Below are 21,626 nucleotides of genomic sequence, written 5' to 3'. Positions count from 1 at the left end.
TTCTGTCCCAGCTGACACTGGAATGACAGTGCTGCATCCCAGGGACTGCGGAGGTGTAGGCCAGCGCCCTGCATGCGCGTATTACACGGAAACCAGGTGGCAAACTAGCTCTAATGTACCCCAGCAGGAGGCACGCGTAGCAACCAATGTTACATGCCAATTTTGAAAATGCAAGTTCTTACTGTTTTCAGGCTTAAAACCAGAATAGACACAGAAATCCTGGAATTGCTTGAGGCGCAACTAAAGTCTGACTTAGGAAAGCAAACAAAAATACCTAACCCATTGGCCAATCCAAGCCTGTTCTTGTGGCACCAGTTTTTTTGACAGCAATAGCTGGGTTCCAGTTCAGTTTCCGAACACTTTGGCGTCTGTAGCAGAGAGAAAGTAACATGACAGCGTGGATATTTTTACCCTGTCACAATGCAGAGTAAAACAATTTGTCCACGTCAGCTTCAGTGGCGATTTAAGCTGACCTACCTTGGTGTACACTGAAACAGGGTAGGAGGAGCAATCACGTGGTGAAGTTACCATCTCTGAGCTGTAATGGTGGGGACCTAGAAGATGGGCTATAGTATAAGAGCTACAGGGATAGTAGGTTCTCAGTGTTCAGCTAGATTTTCAAGAAAATAGAAATAGACACATTAACACGCTGGAAGGATGTTACAACTGCCTGAACGCTTCCATCAGAAGATGTATTTGAAGCTTCACAAGTTCTTAAGGATACAGTACATCTACCTACCTTTCACTGTATGCAGTAATTTTATTGCCTCACGTCTCTCCCTTGTCCCCCAAAGATCTACAGCAGACATGATTATGCGGCTGATGACAGTCCAACAATTTGTCAGTCATGCAGAAATGTCTGACCTCGGAACGCGGGTGCAGGGTCTTCAACACGGCAACATTCATCAGTCTTTAAAAACCTGTCTACAACTGCCGGACTCAGTGCGGGTATTACATTCTCTTGGAGCAAGTGTGCAGGCTGATGTTGCTCTACTGTCTGTTATCTTTGGATACGTTGTGTGCCAGCCAGTTCACTTTGGTTTTCCAGCTCTCTCGCAGGGCTTCATTAAACTTCAGTCTGAAGTGCTTCAGTGCCTCCTCGTCTGTTTTCCCCAGAGCTAGGGAATCCTGAAGGTAAGAGGCAGAAATCCGTGTAGCCTCACTGAAAGTGCAACTGAAGAATTAACTGCTCAACTACTAAGATGTTTACTCACTAAGAAACTACTCCATCGAAAGGAGCACCAAGGAGGAAACGAGTAGCTGTTAGTTGTTTTAAATAGTTACTGTAGTCGCACGAGGTTTTTTCATTCTGATAAATACATGCATCCTACTCTTACGCGTTGGGAGTAGGGAAACAGTAGGGGTTTTAGCGCCCTTGTACAAAGCTACTGTCTTTCAGTTGGCCAGGGCTAGGTTGTTATAACTGAAGAGGCGAGCTGGGAACAGGAGATGATACACAACCAAAGAGCTCCGTCTCCTTCCCTGCAAGTGGCTGTACACGGTACCTACTGCCTTTGTGCTGAAGAACGTGAAGTTATTTCCTGAGCACCAGTTATCTGGCATTTCTGACGTCCTGCACATGGAAGTTGGACGTCCACTCATGATTTTTGGAGATCATTTGCTTCAAATAATATGCCCTTCCACACTGAACTCCTCCTCACTGAGCTACAAGATCAGGTATTTGGTTTTAAGCGTATCTGGGCTCCGCTTTTCTTACCTTTAGATACTGAATGTCTTTAGAGCAGCTGAGTTCTGGCAGGCCAGCAGCTTTCATCAGTGCAAACAAGTGCAGGAAGAGAAGACCATGGCGCCTCAGGATCATATAGGCTTTTTCACAGTAACCCCTGAATCTGTTCAGAAAGGAAGATGAGGCAAAGGAATGAAGACTGCAAGCTATACCCATTTTATAAAGCAAGGCTACATATTAGTCTGAACCCCGCTGTCTGCATTGATGACTACCATGCTCTTTCACCTTCTCTAACAGGTAGATAATGATTTGTTTTCTTTCATGTGGAAGAATCTTTTCATATCTTTGGTGGAAATACATTCTGAAAATTCAGAGCTCAAAAAGCTTAAGTTTAACTGCTAACACTTACCTTTCAAACTTCTCATTGTTGTTAGTTTTTCCTTGCTGGATGACATGCACAAAGTCGTAGGTTAAGATGAAAGGAACTCGTTCTCTATTAATACCAAATTTAGTCTTGAAGTTCCCCAAAAAGTGACCAAAATCAATATGGAACAGCTGAAAATAAGGAAGAAAAAAAACTGTTTTCAGAATAGTATCTATTTTAGCTGATCAGTGTCGAGTTCTCTTCACAGTTACTGTATTCAAAAGATACTGACCATAGGAATTTGGGAGGGAGAAAAATGACCTCTCCCATGGTACTCCTTTGGGAAAAGAGGCAATATTTACTTGCCAAGATATTTCCTAGCGTAACTAGACGTTGGATAGGACAGAAAAGGTACTTACCTCTTCAATACTTGGTATATCTGAAGAAATTTCTGGTTTTTGTAAAGCCTTAGTGTGTCACTAGTAGAAGCGGAAAGAGAACTAAAATGGGCACCCTACCAGGGCAGTCTGCAGTCCCAGACAGTGCGTGCTTAGATGCCCTGTCCTGTTTTCAAGTTGCTATAAAATATTACTTGCTCAGTTAAGTCTTCCCCCCCCCCCCTTTTTTTTTTTTTTAAATACCAAGCACAGCAAAGTCGTTGCACCACTAGTGCAGCGATGGGAAGGAGGGAAGGAGGATCACGTGCAGAACCTTGCACGCTATGGCAATTTTGCAGAGCCGCTGTAAACACTAGATGTGCAAAACCCAAGGCTGTATACTGCAGGGCATCAGCTCCCTCAAGTGGACAAGTAACTGAGTGGCCTCTGCTCTGCAGAAACAGTTTTGTAAGCTCCCTGCCCAGCATTTTTTTTTTTTTTTTTTTTTTAAATGGGGAGAAGAGGCAGTCCTAGGTAAGGGCTGCTGCAAGTCACAGCCCAGGGAGGGAGGGCAGTGTCTCCTTAACAAATGACACCGTGTCTCTGTCCCTGCTGTGACCCCAGAGCAAAGTGTCCTGGTTTCTGACACCGTACCAGCTACTAGGAAGAAAATTGACTCTATCCCAGCCGAAACCAGGACACAAAGGCACTACTAGGTGTCTTTGACCACGACTGCTTGATTTAGGGAAATAAGATGTAGAGGAGGGGGATGCTACACAGAAACAGTGCAGGCAGGCAGCTGCGCGTACCCAAGAGCTACGAGTCTCAAAACATCAGCAGCCAATTTCTTACTTTCAAATATTAACTAGCTGACTTCACTGGACCTGCAGGAAGACTTACCTTGCACCCTCTAGCACAGAGTTGTTTTAGGCTCTGTAGAATTCACAATTAAATAAGAAAGATAGCTTAGGCTTCCCCCTTTACCAAAATATTACTGATGTAGTTCAGTACATGTCCCGTTAGCAAAGGGATTTTCTTTTTCCTAGTTTTGCCCTTTGTCTTCCAAACAGCGTATGAGAAGATAAGATACAAACTCTGGTAGCTATTCTTGTGGAATAGAGGAGTAAAGGAATCAGTACAGGTATCAATGTGAAATTAAAACTATGCTGATCACTTGCATTCATTTAGGGAGGAGGGGGGAACCAACACAGCAAACATTTTTTTCCAGGAGGAAGACTACAAATATATCAGCTTGGGTAAGAAACTGAGGATCTTAACCTAGCAACTACAAGCAATTTGTGACTCTGCTGAAGCCAAGTAAGTCTTCAGACTGATAAGTACAGTGCTTGAGTTTGCATCTGCAGACAATTTTAGGTCTGAGAGGTATGAATTGCTCCACTGTAATTTCAAAGGGGGTATTAACAGCGGCAGCTGATGGCAGTGATGCTTACAGAATTGTATTTCAAATTATAAAACTGTATTTACCCTCTTAACGATAGAAGCTATTGAGAATATTTGTCCAGTCTGCCTCTCAGCTGGAAGGTGAGGTACATTCCTTAGCAGTAAGATTGCACTGGGATGTATCTGTCCATTGCTAAGTAGCTTTCATGCCCCTCTTCCAGTACTTCAACAGCAGCAGTGAATCCCCATACCTGTCCAGTTTCCCGGATCATGATGTTATCACTGTGCCGGTCACCTATCCCCAGCACGTATGTTGCCACGCAGTACCCAGCACAAGAAAGAGTGAACTCCTCTATAGCTTGTTCTAATGCGTCACTAAAGAGGGTAAGAAAAACATTGAAAGAAAATTTTACTTTGAACACCTGTACTTCACCACCGGGAAAGTTGTTTTTATGGCTTCCCCCACGCAAACCTGCAGGAGAAGGTAAGGGAATCACAGGTTTGAATTTCTTTAGTGCTCTCCAGAGGCAGTACTCCCATCCGTGTTTTACAAAAACTAGCTGTAATAACAACTGTCTGTAATTGGAGAGGTCCGGATAAGATGGTGCCCACAATTCAATGAAAATGGTTTAGTCTCAACTAAATGAACTCATTTCTAGATCTCCACAGATCCAAAAGACGAAGTGGGCTCCTAGAATGACTCCTGTTGGTACCCTGTAATTTGGTGCCCTGCTACATCAGAGTAGCACTGATACATTGCTGCTGTCTGTGTCTGTATCTAGTAAAACCCCAAGCTACACAGCTTTTGTGCTGCTTTCTTTTTTCACCTCCCAGTTTTGGCATTACTCCTTCTGCCCCTTTTCCAGCTGCCACCACGCTGTCTATCTCTGGAGAAAGTAACAGGACCAACGGGAAGATCAAGGTTTGGGTCCAGCCTGCGGGCAGTGCTACCTTAAGCTATCAGAGATCAAAAAAGCTTGCAAACAGTAACCCAGATGCGTCCATTTCTGCTCAAGACCCATACAGATCCACAAAATGCCTTCCAGTGTGCCAGGCAGTGAAGCAGCCATAGATATTTGTGGGACAGCTTAGAAATACGCATAACTGAAGGAAAAAAATGGAGTAAAGCAGAAGAAATGCCTCCAGATGGAAGGAAGCAGTAAAGCAGCACTGAGCAAAAGGTAAGCCCACTTACCCTGGGTTCTTGGATTTCAGCCAGTTCAGCAGTGCGTCCTTGTTGAAGGCTGCAGTGGCCACCATGTTGCTCTTGTTCAGCTGGATGTTGGCGATGGTGTCTGAATGCATGACTACTTCTATCAGTCCAGTCTTGTCTCCTGTGGAGAGGCAGCCATAAGGGGTCATCCTGCAGAGATGAAAGAAACCCTTCCACTGAAATCTTGCCCAGAACTGGGTTGTGTTGACTTTTAAGCTTTCCCTTGTCTGCCATATCTACTCCATACCTACTCTCTATTTCTACTCCTCGGTACCACAAAACCTGACTAGCTGCTCATAGAATACTAGACAGACCCGTCGGGGACAAAATAAGCTTGCAGACAAAATGGCCTCACCACACGTGATTTATCATTGCAGTAGGACAACTGCGTGCACATTACTCACCTCAGGTCCAGGCCCTCCTGCTTCCACAGGATGTCCATCAACTGGATCATCTGCAGAGTCAGCATGTCCTGACGAAGATCTGTGCAGCATTACAAAGGAAAAAAGGGTCCTAAGTACCTCCCATTCTCCCCTCCTCTTGTGCTCTTGCAAGCGGCCCTTGTTCTGCCCCTGAAGCAGGCTGCTGGAGGGGCCTATGCCATGTTTGTCACTTGCTAGGTCTAGCTAGTAAAGAACATCAGCACAGAGCAATGTTTACTAGTGCAGTAATAGTGTAAAGCCACCATACTAGATACCTTAACTCAGACATGATTATACTAACGGAGGTATATTTGTTACAGGTGAGATCTCTCTCACTTTGCCAAAGCTCTTCCCGTAGCAGTCAATGTAGCACTTGAGAAAACATCTGCCTGGACACAATAGCGAGCAGCAGCCACTCCAACCCTACGAAGCTTGGACTGGTGTAGCCCTTTCAGACCTCACATCAGTTTCCTTTTTACTGTGCAAGGGTATCCAGCTACTACTGTGCTAAAATCTTAACAAAGAGGGCAGCAAGTGAAATATAGAGCAGAGTTTACTATATCTCCAGTTTACTAAACGCGTTGACGGTCCTCATTTATACAACACCTTAATGGTCCATATTTAGGCCCACTCACCACAATAAATATTTGAGACTATTATGCCTATAAAAACATATCTTTTAAAGACTTACCATCTCCATTTTTAAAAATAATACCCACTCCACCTCCACCTCTCTCTTCATTATTAAACACAATCCATAAAGGTTTCATTTTGGAGTCCATAAAGGTGCATTGATCCACACTAGAGGAAACAAAAATATTACCATCAGAGCTTCCATGCTGTGAAAGTGGCCATCTAAGCTGCCAATTCAACAGCATCCACAAACGCCAACAACACTGACTGTGACTTCCCTGAGAAAAGAGGACCTTGGGGTAACCAGAAGCCTGGCTCCACTGCCGAACAAAGCCTGCGTCACCAATTAAGAAACGCAGCTATCTTCCTTACCAAACTTCAGCGAGGATAATGTTGGGGTTCAGGGGGGACTGGAGGTGGGAAAGTGCTTCAAGATAAGTTTCCTGCTTCATGCACACATGCATCATCTCCTTGGTTTGAGGCTTGGTGGCCTTCTGAGAACTCACTTTAACAAAGTCATTCAGAGCTTTCATCTTATTGAGTGCTTCTCCCTGAAAAAAGGGAGGGATGGAACAGGGTTAACAAATAGGAAATTCCTGGAGAAAGTTTAAGAACTATTAAAATCTACTGTGAAATGTGAACCTTGGTTGTATCTCTTATCTTCTCTTCAACATGTGGCAATTTCACACATCGCAACAAAACAAATTCAGTAGTATCTGCTTAAGGGAGATCCATAATCAATTATGGATATTCTGCTGGGCACAAATGCATTGCAAGGTAATGACTGCAGTTCTAAATACCAGGAATAGTGCACATTATCAAGCACCGAAGGAAGAAGTGAGGTGCACTGGCTAGAAAAGGGAGGAGGAGACCTATAGCCCCTGCCCTTCAATGCTTTTGGGGAGTTCTGGTTATGCAAAAGTGCCAGTCAGTCTTGAAAACAGAAGCAGCACTGGTTTGTGGGCACTTCTTAGATACGACTTGCTGTATACACGAGTCCCTCGCTTCTGCATTAGGTACAGTGATCCTTGACAGATAATAGAGAAGTTTTAGCCTCCACACAGCAACTGAAACAAAGAGTGCACTGCTCCGAATCAGACAGCCAATTGTGGTCAGCTCCTACTAAATGGTAACTCATTCAACTCAACAGCAGTGGTCTTTGAACATTTCAAACCACTCTAGACACATAGTGTAGTTTGGGACATGTGCGGGTGAGTAAGCGATGAGCAAAGTCACATGTGATGGGGAACTCCAGGCTCTTAATAGGATATGCCAAAACCAATACAGCAGTTGAAAGGCTTTTTTTTGCATTACTGATAACATTAAGTTGGAAAAGCTAACAGCTGAGAACCAGCTCCAAGCAAGAGGGAAGTCAACCTTACGGCTAAAAGCAATTTTTACCTGTTTCATCAAAACTTTCATATGGTGGGTGCTGCCTCTGCAGTATGCTTCCAGGATCAGGCCAAACCTCAAGGCAACTGCAGGAACATGCATTTCTGACCTAGGGGAAGAAGGGAGGTTAAAGCAATTCTGACTCACTGCAGTGAGTGACTAATTCTCCCATTCATGCCAGTACAAGGGGGGCGGGGCGGGGAGAGGAGGGTGCAGAATATTAGCTGCTGTTTAGATTCTTCCTATGTACTGGGGAGGGAAAAAAAAAAATGAACCCACCCCAGAAGGTGATGTAGAAAACCCACTGCTTGAAGTGATGAGACATCTTCCTGGATGACTAAATTGCTAACCACTCCTTTGAGAACATTACTTAAGGAGCAAGGACAGTTCAGAGCCTATGGCACAGAACTGGCAGGTGGCCATGGACGTCCAAATAAATTTCAACTCACAGGCATGAGTCCGTATATAAATTCTGAAAACAGAACCTAATCCAAACACCACCACAGCAACAAAAGAAAAAAATAACAAACAAAGATTTTGTGTCCTCCTGGAGTAATACCTATTCAGTCTCCCAAGTAAAAAGCAGCAGTTCCTGGCTTTTGGTAATCACAGCAAGGAAATCCCACCAACGCTTTGATGAAAGACACGAGCTAAAGGACAGCCAATAGCCTTCAAATAAATACCCTGGCATCTATACATACAGACACGCTTGCCGTCTCACTTCGCAGAGGAACAAGGAAACCAGTAAATGCCGGTTTCACTCGATTACTGAGAAAAAGCCTAAAACATTTGCTCTTTACCTCAGATGCCAGAAGAGGAAGTGGCCGATCTTGCGATTGGATAACGCCCTGTCCAGCAGGAACTTGGTTAATTCACAGTCTAAGTAGGATTCATACTTAAGCACCTGGACAAGCTGTAGCAGGTATTGGAACAATTCATGATCTCTGTGGACAGAAAGGAAAACTTTATCTTTACTACAACAAGTGTACTTGCAAAATCCGTAAAGACAAGACTGTCAGCCTTGTTCACAGTCCCCCTCAGCAACCCTAAACATAACTAGAAAGGGGCTCCGCATATCCCTTTTAGTAAACACTTACGTCAGCTTCTTTAATGAGTTGATAGCAAAGGAACCAACGTAACGGTCAGGAAAGCTAAAATCCAGCAGCTCCAAGGCATTCAGGACAGGCAATTCTGGCCAGGTCTGAAGCAGGGAAATCATCTGTAAGGGCAGAAAAAAAAAAAAAGGCAAAAAAAGGAACAAGATTTTTACAACAATGGATAAAAATCTAACATTCTACCAATGGAAGAGCAGCTCCTTTGTGGGGGGTACCCTCTATCTTAGTCACTATTTATAGATTCCTCAGAGCAAGTTTGCAGACACCAGGTCAAAAACCATCAGTCTAAACTTTCAAGGAAGGCTGACAGAAGGAGCCATCCAAGTCCACGGCAGGGTTACATTTGCTGTACCACAATTAGTGGAATAAGCTCTTTGGGAAAAGCACTTCCCTGCAGCATAATAATGTAGACTAGAAAGGGACCTTTTAGAAGGTCGTCAAAACTCTTGAAGTAAGGAGGGATGAGCAGCACAGAGACCATCCCTAGCTGATATCTGACGTTCTCAGTGGAAGACATTCACTGACCCCGAGGTATCTTGTGCTGGTCTCTCACTATCAGTTAAGAATATCCCATCAAGATCCTATTTCTGCTGTGAATTAAACAGATTTTTTTTCTTGCCTCCTGTTTCTAGAGGGAATAAGCAAGACCTTGTTGGTCAGTAATGAGGCTGGGACAGTGCACAGAACCAAACGGAGCCCAGAAGAGCCAAACCTCAACTCATACCACTCGGCATACGTTCGCAGTGACTGGTTGAGAACAGAAAATCTTCCTCAGCCTCACTGATGCCAAACCTACCTGCACAGGGGCACTGCAAAACATCCCCTGCCAAGCTGGCCTCCCAAACACAACACAGGAATGTAGACACTGAAAGACGGATCGAAAAGAGAGCCTCGGCTGCCAACCCCAGCATCCTCACCTGGGCAACGTCTTCGTGCTTGTTCCATTTGGTGATGATAAGCAGCTTTGCCAAAGCTTGCGGGTACTGGTCACGGATATCGTATCTCATCTTCCACACCAGGTCTTTCTCATGCTCATATAGTTCAGTGTGGCTCCTCCGCTCCAGTATCTCCTTCAGTTGCAGCTTCTGCTCATGGGAATCACAGGGAAGAGCACACACAGGGCTCAGTCTCAACCCAGAGGACTTGCTCAGCCCAGAGAGACCCTGTAGGACTGGGGCATGACCCAGTTTGGTGAAAAAAGCTGGTTGGGGGTAAGGTGGAAAGATATACCTTGCTCTATGAAACCAGGCTTGCACATAGCTGAAAAACTGATGCCAGAAGACTCACCTCCTCAGGATCTTCTGGTGCAGCGCGGGGTTGTTCTCCATTCCTCCCCAACTCCAGCAGCTGGGACAGAAATAGAGAGTCTGAGAAAGGCTCCTCATTTCCTCTGTACTTCTAGCTCACCATCACTTCAGGCATTTATGCTGCATTGAGGTCAGTCACTTGCCACCTCTGGAGAAGGGAATCACACCTCTCACAGCCCAAGCGTGGGTAATGTGCTCAGCAGGACCCCTCTGCTCAAAGGTGTAACCTAAACTGCCCACAGAGCCCCTTCCCTGGTAGTAACAAGAATGAAGGGAGGAGTCCTTCCCCACAAAAGGGCACATCTGCACACCCACACAGTTCGTGAACGGGGGCCCCGCGTCACCGAGCTCCAGGCCAACACGAGCCATTCCAGATTCTTAGAACTGGCGTGCGTTTGCCAAGCAGACAGCGCTGCCCAAGCCACCTTGCACACTGCCACAATCCGCTAAAGCTTCTGAGCCAGAGCTTGCACCACGGGGGAGCATGTGGATATGTCCCTGGCAGGGCAGATCTCCTGTCTTTCCCGTAACAGGCACATTTCTTCTTCCACTTTAAGTGTTTGGCCAGTTGCAGTGACAGATGGAAAATCCCCAGACCACACGGCATGTTATCACTCTGCGCTGAAAGGGAGGGAGCTGTCTACTTTCACTCATTTCCCCTTTTACTCCTCTTCCTTCCTATAGAGCCTAATGCTGCCTGCAGTTTAAAGGCGGCTCAGTTAAACCCATTTTTTAAACAAACGCTCATCTATGAGAGCAGCTTTACCTCAGTAATTCACAGGAAATCACAGCTTGGAAAAGTATTCACTCAAAGGTGCATTAGTTAGGAGAAAGAGTCAAATTTTCAGTTAACAATATCTATTCATCAAGTTTTCTTGTACCCGGTCCCTGTCGACAGCTGCCCAAGGGACAGTGACACTGTATGCTCCTGCACCAGCAAAGCTAGGGAATTTCTGTGCCTCCCCAAAAAAGCGTCCGTGTCCCCTACCTGCTCAAATGACGGGTAATACACAGGATGCGATGCAACGCTGGGGAAGCAGATGACCAAGGCTGCTGCACTCTCTGTGTTGGGGTTGCACTGTACTGTGCCCATGGGGTTTAGAAGTTCCCCTTTCTCATCTGAAAAGCAAAGTACATAAACCCATGAACCCTAATCTTCTGAAGCCTTGGTCCAGAAAGCAGAGCACAGACTGCTTCCAGCTCTGTCACTGGACATTGCCTGGCCCTAGCAGCTCACTTCATTTTCCTGACCTCTCACAAGCAAAGCATATGTGACATCTTTAGGACAGCAGCAACCTCTTACATCATACGTGCAATGCCAAGCAAAACAGGGCCTTCGTCTTGGCAGGGCTCTAGCTGCCATCACAATATAGAGCAGTAATCGTACTGGGTCTGCTAGTCTGAACTATCATGGCCCCTCCTTACAACCTCGTGGACAGCAGTGCAGAGTGCAGGGCATCTCCTGTCATCGTGGTGGAGCCCAAAGACACAGAACAATACAGTAGCTCTGTCTCCGGACATACCTGGAAAGGAGGACCACATGTGCAAGCAGCACTCCCCTGTTTTCAGCTGGTCCTTATAGTCAAAGAGCATGACATTCACCCAGGCAATTGGGCAGTCCTGCAAAGCAAAGAAAGAAGCTCATTTGGGTGCTCTAACTGCGAAAGCTGGATGAAGGTAAGAGAAGAAGTGAGATATCCCCATGCAAAGCAAACCCCTCACAATAGCCAGGAATAAGAAGTTAGGTAATCTTGATCTTTTCCAAGTCTGCAAATTGCTACACAGAATGCTACAGGCAGGTAACTTCCTATTCAAGAGTACACAGGCACCCCATCACCAAAGAGTTGCTGTAAAGAATATACCACCCCAGGTAGCCATGCCTGTCTGCTTACCTTTTAAGTTCTCCTAAAATCAGAGTACAAGATGGCATCAAATTCAGGTATTTGCCAAAACCTGGGGTCTTTTGTTGAGTGCTGAATGGCACCAAACACTCCCCACAAATACGTCTAAAAACTTCATCACCCAGTATTTTGCATAGCTGAAGAATCTCTAAGTTTCTGGTAAGGCCTTGCAACTCTACACTTGATATTTGAAGGAGCTATGACATATATACTTCATATATTTCACAGTTTGAAGGGAGGGAGAAGAACCTTCATTTTGAAACAGGGAACACAGAGTTAACGTGACTTCAGAAAACAAGGCAAAGAATACTAGATAGATCTGATAATGGGAAGAAAAGGCTTGGCTCCTTTGTACAATAATAAACACTATCTCTAGAAATCAAACTTTAGGCTGCCAATCCCCCCTCACACCCCCCAAAATAAAACCCACAAGCCCAACCCAGTCACACAAAGCCAGGCTCATTTTGGAGGTGGGAGACTCCAGCAAGTAAAGTGACTGGGACATGGCCAAGAAGGAGAACCCGTCTCCCTGCTCTAACCCAGTTCCCCGCCACCAGAGCAGACAGACATTCCACAAGTGACCTAAGATTTCCTGCAGTCGGGCTGCCCAAATGGAACAGTTTACTTCATGTAACAGTTTCAGCAACACCAGCATTTCACTCAGCTGCTCAGAAAACACCAAGGCTTAAGCATACGCTTAAGAAACCGACTTGCAAAGAGGTTGCGAGGCAAAATTCCAGTGAGACGCACCCACAAACAGTGTAATATTTGAAGGGAACCACAGTGAGACATCTTCTTGTTCCACTGAGACATTTAGAGAATGTATTGGGCTTACCCTGCACGTACACCGAAGGACTTGGTGGAGGTAGCAAAGTCAGCATTTCCCCCTAATGTGACAAAATGAATCGCTTCCAAGTGGCCTCTCACAAACCTTTGAGTTGATTTGATTAGACTAAGTATCTTCAATAAAATCCCATTTGAGACATCACCTTCTAGATCATAGGAAAAAGCCAAACAAAACACCACCACCAGCAATAACCTTTTCTAACAGAGTAAATGACATCAAACCACAGCGCAGAGCCTGCCAAAACGCAAGGCAAGATTTTTGGTGGATAAGGTCCAGCAAAGCAACGATTCAGCATTGTAAGGACAGAAATATCTCCTGCATGACTTACAGAAACACTGAAAGCCAACCCTCTGGGTGACATTAACCCTCTGACTCATCCCAGTCAGTCTGCAAGCATGCCTGTTTTTGTGGTAGTAAATGATTTAGTCCCACCTATCTGCTCTGGACAGTCTACATGGACAAACAACATGCATGCAATTAAACTCAGAGTACTGTAAGCAAAGCAAGCAAAAAGATTATTAATCAAAACCAAAAACCAGGGTGCACTCTGACTGTAACCTCCTCTTACCAATTATTTTAAATCAGATCTGGGCACCATACTCAGAGCTGCAGCCAACCGTGTGGGAAAACCCATTTCTGCAGAGCTCAGATCCAGCAAATACTGTGATTTTATATTAAGAGCTCACCAGAATGCATCCAACCTTTCCCCAGTACCTATGAACGAGATCCTCTTAGCAACTCAGCTAACCGGGCTGGTTTTGTTTTGTCAATCAGAATAGCAAGATTTCCTTCTGACTGCTTCAAAACTGAAAATTGTTCCAGTGTGACCACAAAAATGCAGCCTGTGGATGAATCAGATATTCTGTTCAACAAAAACCTCCAGCAGGAGTTGGAGTTTGGCTATTTTTAAGTAAAAAGCCTACAATAAAAAGGTTGATCCTGGTCCTGGCCTCAAAATGTTTCCAGTCTGAAGTCTCCAACCCAGAAGTTGGTCCACACAAGCAGGACTCGTGGGTTGCCTGTTGCTTCCCAGACATTAATGGGCTGTAACCCTGAGAACCCTATTGATGTCAACACAAGAAAGCTCAGTGAACCTCCCAGCAGTGACAAGGAGCTAGCAGGACTGAGACTAAAATCTTCTGTGATCACATTTATCAGTCCCTCATTTCTCTGCACTCTAGTAAAGATGGCATGACTAATCCCCTCTTTAAAGCATGGTAACGGTGTTTTTATGGCTGCAGAAACGATAATTTGCAGAGGAACAAATGCATTTGCTGCTCATAAAGAAAACCATATGCAAAGAGCTAGAGGCATCATGCTTAAGTTACAACACTGGGAAACTAGCAATTCAATTACAGACTGCACTTAGATCTACTTTTAGTTACTGAATTATTAATGGGCTAGAAGTTTTGGAATAGTGGTGAGGAAAGTGAGAAATATCACTACATTTCTGAGATTCAGGAGCTCAAAACAAGAGCTTCCAAAGTGATTTAACACTTTCCATCCTCAGTTTGCAGCATCTGAACAGTAACCTTGAAGATTCTGCACTTTCATTTACCTCACCTAAAGCTTTGCTGTAACCAGTGTTTACATTCCTCATTTTTCTTCCCCTTTCTTAGCTGTTAATTTGCTCCAGGGGGGATTTGCATGAAAGACCTTACTAGAAAGAAGATGCAACATAGAAGATGGTTTAACCTCAACTACAAAACAAGGAAGTTGCGGAACAGCAAAACAGTGACACTAACACAAATGATTCCTCCTTATGTGCATTCAGATGCTGGGTATGTTTCTCAATGGTCTTTCTGGACAAGAAATTACATTTTAAAAACCTTTCCTACAGGCAGCCACGCCTCAGTTTCCTGCTCCTGTTGAAGAAGTTACTGGCCATCATTCTGTAAGCTCTTTTTATTAATAAAGTCTTCTTCTGAAAGCAAAGGGCATTTGGTTCAGAATGGTGTCCTGTGCCCGCCAGCACCGGCAAGCCTGGCTCAGTCCCACACTGGCTTTACTTACCGCTTTCTTGGACTTCTTCTTGGTGGAACGTGCCTTCTTCGCCTTCTCGATGACAGCATAGAGGGCAAAGCAAAGCCGTGCCATACGGGGAAGATCACAGATGTTAATATCAAAATCCAGCCTCTGCTTCCACACTGGCTCTGAGCACACATTCACTTCGGAGCTTGACACTGTCTTGCACAGCATCTCATTGCCATGAAAGAGACCTGCCTGCACCACCAGCTGAGGGAAGGAGAAATAAGAGAATACCATGAATCCACAGGGACTTGAGCTGTTTGCTGAAGACACATGATTAGAAGAGGAATGGGACAGGGCATCCACTCCCCTGAACAGGATGCCCTACTCCTGTCTCTTTCCCGATTCACTGAGACATTAAGTTCCTTAATCTTCCTCTTTATTCAATTTCAGTAAGGGCATTGTTATCTTTTTACTTCATGCGGGCTTGCAAGAGCTGCTTAATCACCGCAAAATGCTTGGGTAATCCATTGGTAAGAGCATTACAGGTTTCATCCTGTAAAGCCAGGCAATATAAATATTCACCAAACCTTGCCCACCAAGATGCTGCAAAAGCTCAGGAACCTGTCACGCTGAAAAAGCAGGGCAGACACCAAGAGCTGGGCAAGTGCTTATCCCAAAGGGGAGGCAAATCCACATCACAGGAGAAGGGCACGTGCAAACAGCTGAGCCCCAAAATAGGCCTGCAGTGCAGTGCCAATGGCGAGCTGTCTCCGGGTGCACATTTACCTGCAAATCTGCACCGCTCTTGCAGTCTGCCAGATCGCTTTACAGCTGATAAGCCCAGCTCATCCCCAACTTGACCTCTCGTTACAGTATTGCTGGCTAGTCTGAATCACAGGAGTCCTCCCCAGGAGAAGCTCCCTGCAAGTGACGGGGCACTGGGCAGAAGAAATAACTATCTCATTGCCTGTTTCTTTATAAAGCCTTGCCCTGCAGAACACCTGTATATGTGATATATTCTTGCCCTGTTTTCTTCCTTTCCCGAAGGGCAGCCGTTCCCCTTCTCCTCATTCGGCTGCTGCCCTTTCATGGCAAACACCCTGCAAATCCCAGGGCTTTGCTGCATCATGCTTTCTGTCTTAAACCACCTCTCCCATCATTCTCTCTTCTCAGAGCTGAATTTCCCCTCCTCTGCTTTTTGCAGACTTCCCTGCCCTTCCACGCCGCTGTCAAGCTACATCACCACAGGGCAGCAGCTCTGTTTGCTACTCAGAAACTTTTGCAGGGGGTGTTTCTAAGAATGCATTGCTCCGTGGCTGGGCTGCTGGCTAGCAAGTTCCCTTCCCCTTCCTGTTATGCTGCAGTTTAGAAACTGCCCAAAGGCTGAATGAAGCATAATGGAGGATCACGTGAGATCAAGCTGTCGGCCCCTGCTTTCCTCACCACACAAACAAGACAGATGCTACTGGGAAAGCCAAAACACAAAACCAAAACCCCAAAGTGAGTCAGTACCTACCTTCATTCTCTCATCTGCATTGACCTTGCTGCCTTGCACCAGCTCAATGTAGAAAGACTGCTCTAAGGACCAGAGAGAACCATAGTTTGGCTAGAAAGAGAAAAGGGTTCCGATCAGAACTAGACGCAACAAAGACTTCTCAAGCCAGCGCCAGACCTCATCCCTCATCACATGCTTTTTGCTCCAACAGAAGAGAGCATTGCATCGCAGGTGGGCAGCGTGAAATCTGTGACAACCAGGGAAGTTGTGGAGGGAGCTGGAAGGCTGCCTGGAAATTCCCAGCTCTTAGACCCTGGCTAGGAACCTGTCCTGAGAGAGGCAGGGAGAACCAGCTGCTGTTCCCAGACAAGATCGGCATCTCCATCAATGGATGAGTTGAGGGTGACCCCGCTGGGTCACTATCCCCTTTTACCTTTTTCTTAGGGAGCGGGGGAGGCTTGGCAGCCATCTTTGGGGGGCTGGCAATACAGTTGGTTTGCTCATCTCTCATAGCAATGATAGTGGAGGAGTGTACCATGGTGAGGTGGGGCGTTAGGCCTCGGTGCAGGCAGCTGCGAATATACTGCAAAGAGAGGACAGAGTCAGCATGGATGAAACGGAGCCAGGCAGGCAAGAGCAGTCAAGCAAATGAGAACTGGCTGAAGCAGAAACAGGTGGAAGGAGTAAGGAAAGGACACAGCCAACAATCAAAATTCAGTTTTAATTTATCTTCTCTTGCTTTATAAACCTGCAACTCACTGGACTCATGTTGCCAGAACTGAGAATATGAAGTGCCTTTTATAGCTGGCATTTCATCAACTGACTCAAATGGCTGCATTAAGGGAAAACACTGAGAAGGATTCAGCACTCCCAACAGCAGTTTGCCCTGCCAGGGGAACACAGGATACAGACCTGCCCAACTTTCAGGAAGAGAACCCCCAGCCCACCATGCAAGCAAACAGACATTTCCAGAACCATAATCTATAAATGTATTTACACAGCACTTGGTACCCAGGGATGGGCTCACATCACCAGCCTCCAAAACCGTAAGGAGGTTTGCTCTGTAAGGTTGCTAGAAGTACCCCTTGCCCTAAGTAGCATCCAGGTCCTGCCACTGATGTGTTGCATTCCTGTAAACAGCGCTGCCTCCTTGATGGAGGATAACACGGCTCCATCCACCCTCCCAGCAAGAGGACGCCATATGGGAACAGACTCATTGATAAAGCAAGACAAAAGGCTCACCTGGAACTGGTACAGGGGGTAGTTCCCATAGAGGTATTCACATTTCCCATTCACCTGCAGGGTGTAGTCCTCTGGGTTCTCCACTGTCTCATGGCGGAAGACAGTAGCCTGCTTCTTGATAGCATAGCTCATCAATGTGATGGGGAACTCCTTTGGGGAGATCTGGAAAGTGAAGCTCTCCTGCAATCCCAACAACACAGCATACACTGTCAAATACCAGCAAAGGGCTGAAATCAGCACAAGGAGCAGCAGTAGCTCAGCGGATAGGTAACAACATTCCTGTTGCTGACAATAAAGAGAAGTATAGGAAGGCAGAATTACCCACACACACACATTAGCAAATAAGTAGGGATGTTTGCCAAACTGGGCAGGAGCATGTTTCAGCAGCACAAGCGCAAGGCTGGAAATCGGGAACTTCAAGTCCAGTTTAAGCAGAATCACCAGTTCGTGTGGTTGCTAGTTGTTAAAAATCTTCCCACTGTCATTGCACCAGCAAGGCAGAGGGTGGCTAGGGTCACTGTGCTCAAACACACTATTCTGGAAGGCCCTTCTCCCATGGGGGTGGCTCCTGCTTCATGCCCAGGCACAACATGCAAAAATAATATTAAGCAAGGGTAGCAGGCAAGAACAGGGGTCCATGGGCAACACAGACCGACGCCTGCAAGCAGTGTATGCTGAGCATGAGCTGAGCAGACTCTTGGGCTTCAAAAGGAAAGGCATATATTGGGTTCTGTGTTCCTCTCCTATCCCAAACCAAAAAGCTTTCCACCACATGTGCATGCAGCAACCTCAGCTACCAGCTAACCAGTACACCTAACGCATGTTCAGGAAGGGGAACAGCTCCCTTGGTTGGAGGCTCAGAGTCTCCCTCCCAACCATCTCCACAGGCAAAGGAATCTGGAGAATGAAGATGAACACCAAACACATGGGAACACTGTCCACGCACGCATTATTCTGTCTCCAAACGCCCAAAGGTTCCCAAAGGGAAAGCACAAACCAGTTAAACATTGTCACAGAAAAGTTTGTGCTTTACCCCGCCAGACTGAAACTTGACGTTGACAAAAATGTTCTTGGTGGGGGTATGTAGAGGGCCAGTCCCAAGGCCTTTGGCCATGGGCTCCAGCTGCAAGGGAAAGTTGTACTCCATCCAAGCTGCCCAGCTGAGCTGCTGCCGCTTTGCTGCTCTCTCCTCACAGAACTGGCACATTTTGGTGCGGAAATCATTCACCTCTGGATCCTGCACAGAGTCAAACTCATGCAAACCTAAGTGGAGAGTAAGAGAGAAAGACAAAATAAGCATCTGCACCCAATGGGGGAAGTCAGCCTTTGATAAGTCAAGTGTCTGTGAAACCGTCTTCCTAAACACATGCTTAATATTTGGCCAAAAGGAGAAGAGTCAGCCAAGCTACTAATAATTGCTTATTTACTACGTACAATTGCACCGACTCCATTACTATAGCCCTCTGCCAGCAGGAAAGATCACCCTTCTTGGGTCTGCACACACACTGTTCCCTTGCCAGATCCACCAGAGACCAAACTTGCTAATTTCATCTCCTGCATACTACTATTCCATACGTAGCAAGGCTGGCTGGGACAGAAGCATGTTTCACCTACAGCCGACACCCCTGCCACACTCCTGGCGAGACCAATGATGGGGGAACTGACCTTTCCCAATGAGCAGGCTGATCTGGGAGTTAATAACCTTCTTGACTCTGTCGCCTTCTCGAGCCACGAGCCGCAGTACCGGTAGGAAGGGCTGGATGTCACAAAGCCGCCGTTGCTCGTCCTCCAACTCTTGCTGTTCTGCTGTCTGGTTGATGCACGTGAAGACATAGGCCTCGGGATCGCTGAGCATATGGTACAGCGGCTCATACTGAGCGTGCTTCCACACCACCTGGGCCAGACCAACAGCAGGGTGAAACCACCCCTGCACTGCCAGAACCTCGTCTTCCTCTTACTGTCACCCCACAACCTCACTCTCCCAAGATACACCATTTAGCAAAGGGAATGCACAGCCAAACCTTCTCACAGCGTTCCTGCACCTGCAATCACAGGCTGCTTTTCAGCCAAGTCTGGTGGCTTCAACTCATGCTGAACTGCTGGGTAGACTTATTTGCAAGTGCCTTTAACTGACTTCCTTTTTTCATGCTTGCCATTTGTTTCAGGCAAAGTAAATCCCTCAACCTGAGTATTTAAATAACCCCCACCTGAACACCTCACAGTAAGTACCTGCTGACTGCTAGCCTTGTGAAATAGAGGTATCACTCCCACTGGAAGCAAAATTGGGATAAATAACTTGTCCCCAGTAACATGAAATCTGTGACAAGAGCCAAGAACTTTTCTGAAGTCTTCTCAACACTGTCCAGTTCGCAGAGATCTTTTGCTCCCAGTGGACGACACTTCCACATGACTGTTCGTATTCCATTTCTTCACTCTCATCCTAAGCGCCTGCCATAGGAGACAAAACTCCACAGTAGATGGGCCTCTGGTCTGACCCAGCATGCCTGACTTGTAACCTTACAGCTGGAACCAATCAGCTCTACTTACAGGTTTTTTTGGTTGGGTTTGTTTTTTTTTTTTTACCTGAAAATTGCAGTGTGAGAAAACTTGTGCTTCTGTCCCTTGTGACTCACCTAGGCCAGGTTGCTGCTGCAGAGAAAACCTTTTCCACTCTTTTCCTTCACTCTCCCCTACCCCTGCTTCCTGCCCAGGGAAACAAGGAAGCAGCTACGTTTCGTTTACACGTTGTTTCACTACAGCATTTTATTCTTCAAATGAAGCACGAAGAAAAATCCTTTCTATCGTTCCCATTCCCAATTTTCAGTATTCAGTTTCTGTGAGGCAAGAGAAGGCTGGGCTGGCATCCTGAATACTTTGAGTGAGTCCAGCATGTCTACTTGACTATTTGGGGTGACTTCTCGTACTTGCATATGCACACACAAGAGCTTTCATAATGAAAAATCCAGTGCGGGGACCGGTTGGGTCAGGTGAGCGGTAATTGAACACACAGTCCATGAGCCCTGCGTGGCCAGCTGAAGTCTGCCCTCCCTCCATAGTTACTCTAATTCTCATCCCAAGGTTGGACAAGTACCCAGAGAATCGAGCCTGACACCACTGGCACCACCACCAGCACCCTGTTGCTGGCAGTCTCAGCGGCTAGACGTGGGTTTAGGGGGTTGCAGAGGCTGTCACAAAGGAGGGGCTCTCATAGTGAGTCACAAGGAACTGCCTCAGAGCAGTGCAGAAGAAACCCAACTTGCACTGAGTTAAGACCCACCACATTTCCCCAGGTGCTCCCCAAGAACAGACTCCTTGTCCCAGGAATTGCAGATAAGACTGTGGATCAAGACTGTTACCTGCTTGATGGTGCCCAAGCTGGCATTGCAGGACACAGAGAGGTTTAAGTATATGCCTGTGGGCAGCAGAAAGTCCACCTGGATGTTTTGGTTTTCCCCCTTGGACCAGAATTCCATAGGGCAGTAAATGCCTGGGGGCATCCTGCTCACTTCTTAGCTACCACCTGCAAGAAAAGGGAAAAAAGTCTGTTGCTGTTGACTACATAATATCTCCTGAGATCTGTGCCGGGCTCTGTAGGAAGTTAATGTGCAAAGGGACCCAAAGAAAGGAAGGTTAGCATATCCTCATAGCTCAGGAAAATATGCACCTTCGTCAAATTTCCAGTCCGGTGCCTTTAAGCCACAGAGGAGTCCTTGCTACAGAATTTGCTTCTATTTCAATGCAATTCTAGACTGGGATTAACATCTACATCTGTATTTAACAAAGAAATTAAAGAATTATCTTCACTTGAGAACGAAGGCACTTGTCCCGATCGCTCATTTACGACCCAGCAGCCAACAGAAACAACGAGTCCCTACCCCTGGCTTTGTAAGGCAATCCTCAGGCCACATGCTCCAAGCTCCACTTTGTTTTTCCAGAGCTCAGGTCCAGTCTGCAAGAGGGAGAAAGAGGTGTTGGTGGTTTTGAGTACGCGTGCATTTTTATACACACAAATAAATAATGCTCCACTGTATATCCCCCCTCTACAAGTACAGAAAAAATGAAATCTAAGGCTGAGGCAATCAAAACAGGTTTGTTAATTCCATCTGCATCCTTTCACTTGGCAGGGCTCTACAGTTTATTCTCAGTACATCCAAAGAATGCAAATAAGAGAAAAAGAATCTGAATGCTATCAGGTACAAACTGTTGTTTTCAAACACAGGATAAGCGCACGCATGAACAGCTAAAACAAAAGGCATTCA

At 46.0% G+C, this 21,626-nt stretch overlaps 1 protein-coding gene across 1 annotated transcript; it reads right to left on the bottom strand.

The window, feature by feature from the left end:
- Positions 1-21,320, bottom strand: PIK3CD (phosphatidylinositol-4,5-bisphosphate 3-kinase, catalytic subunit delta). The gene is made up of 23 exons (XM_009325194.1): positions 21,243-21,320; positions 20,724-20,887; positions 19,033-19,261; positions 18,401-18,630; positions 17,368-17,547; positions 16,559-16,708; positions 16,147-16,236; positions 14,673-14,894; positions 11,435-11,531; positions 10,900-11,030; positions 9,892-9,951; positions 9,522-9,689; positions 8,587-8,708; positions 8,290-8,433; positions 7,499-7,598; positions 6,470-6,648; positions 6,156-6,265; positions 5,447-5,525; positions 5,025-5,192; positions 4,081-4,204; positions 2,097-2,242; positions 1,718-1,850; positions 1-1,128 (listed from the first exon to the last, which is right to left on the bottom strand). The coding sequence occupies exons 2-23, from the start codon at positions 20,862-20,864 to the stop codon at positions 991-993; spliced, it is 3,141 nt and encodes a 1,046-aa protein (XP_009323469.1). The 5' UTR covers positions 20,865-20,887; positions 21,243-21,320; the 3' UTR covers positions 1-990.
- Between the last annotated feature and the right edge of the window lie 306 nt (positions 21,321-21,626).

This window comes from Pygoscelis adeliae, unplaced genomic scaffold, assembly GCF_000699105.1.
Source record: "Pygoscelis adeliae isolate BGI_AS28 unplaced genomic scaffold, ASM69910v1 Scaffold36, whole genome shotgun sequence".
Classification (NCBI taxonomy): Eukaryota; Metazoa; Chordata; class Aves; order Sphenisciformes; family Spheniscidae; genus Pygoscelis; species Pygoscelis adeliae.
Note: the sequence above shows the minus strand (reverse complement) of the source record. Positions and strands in the feature narration are given on the sequence as shown.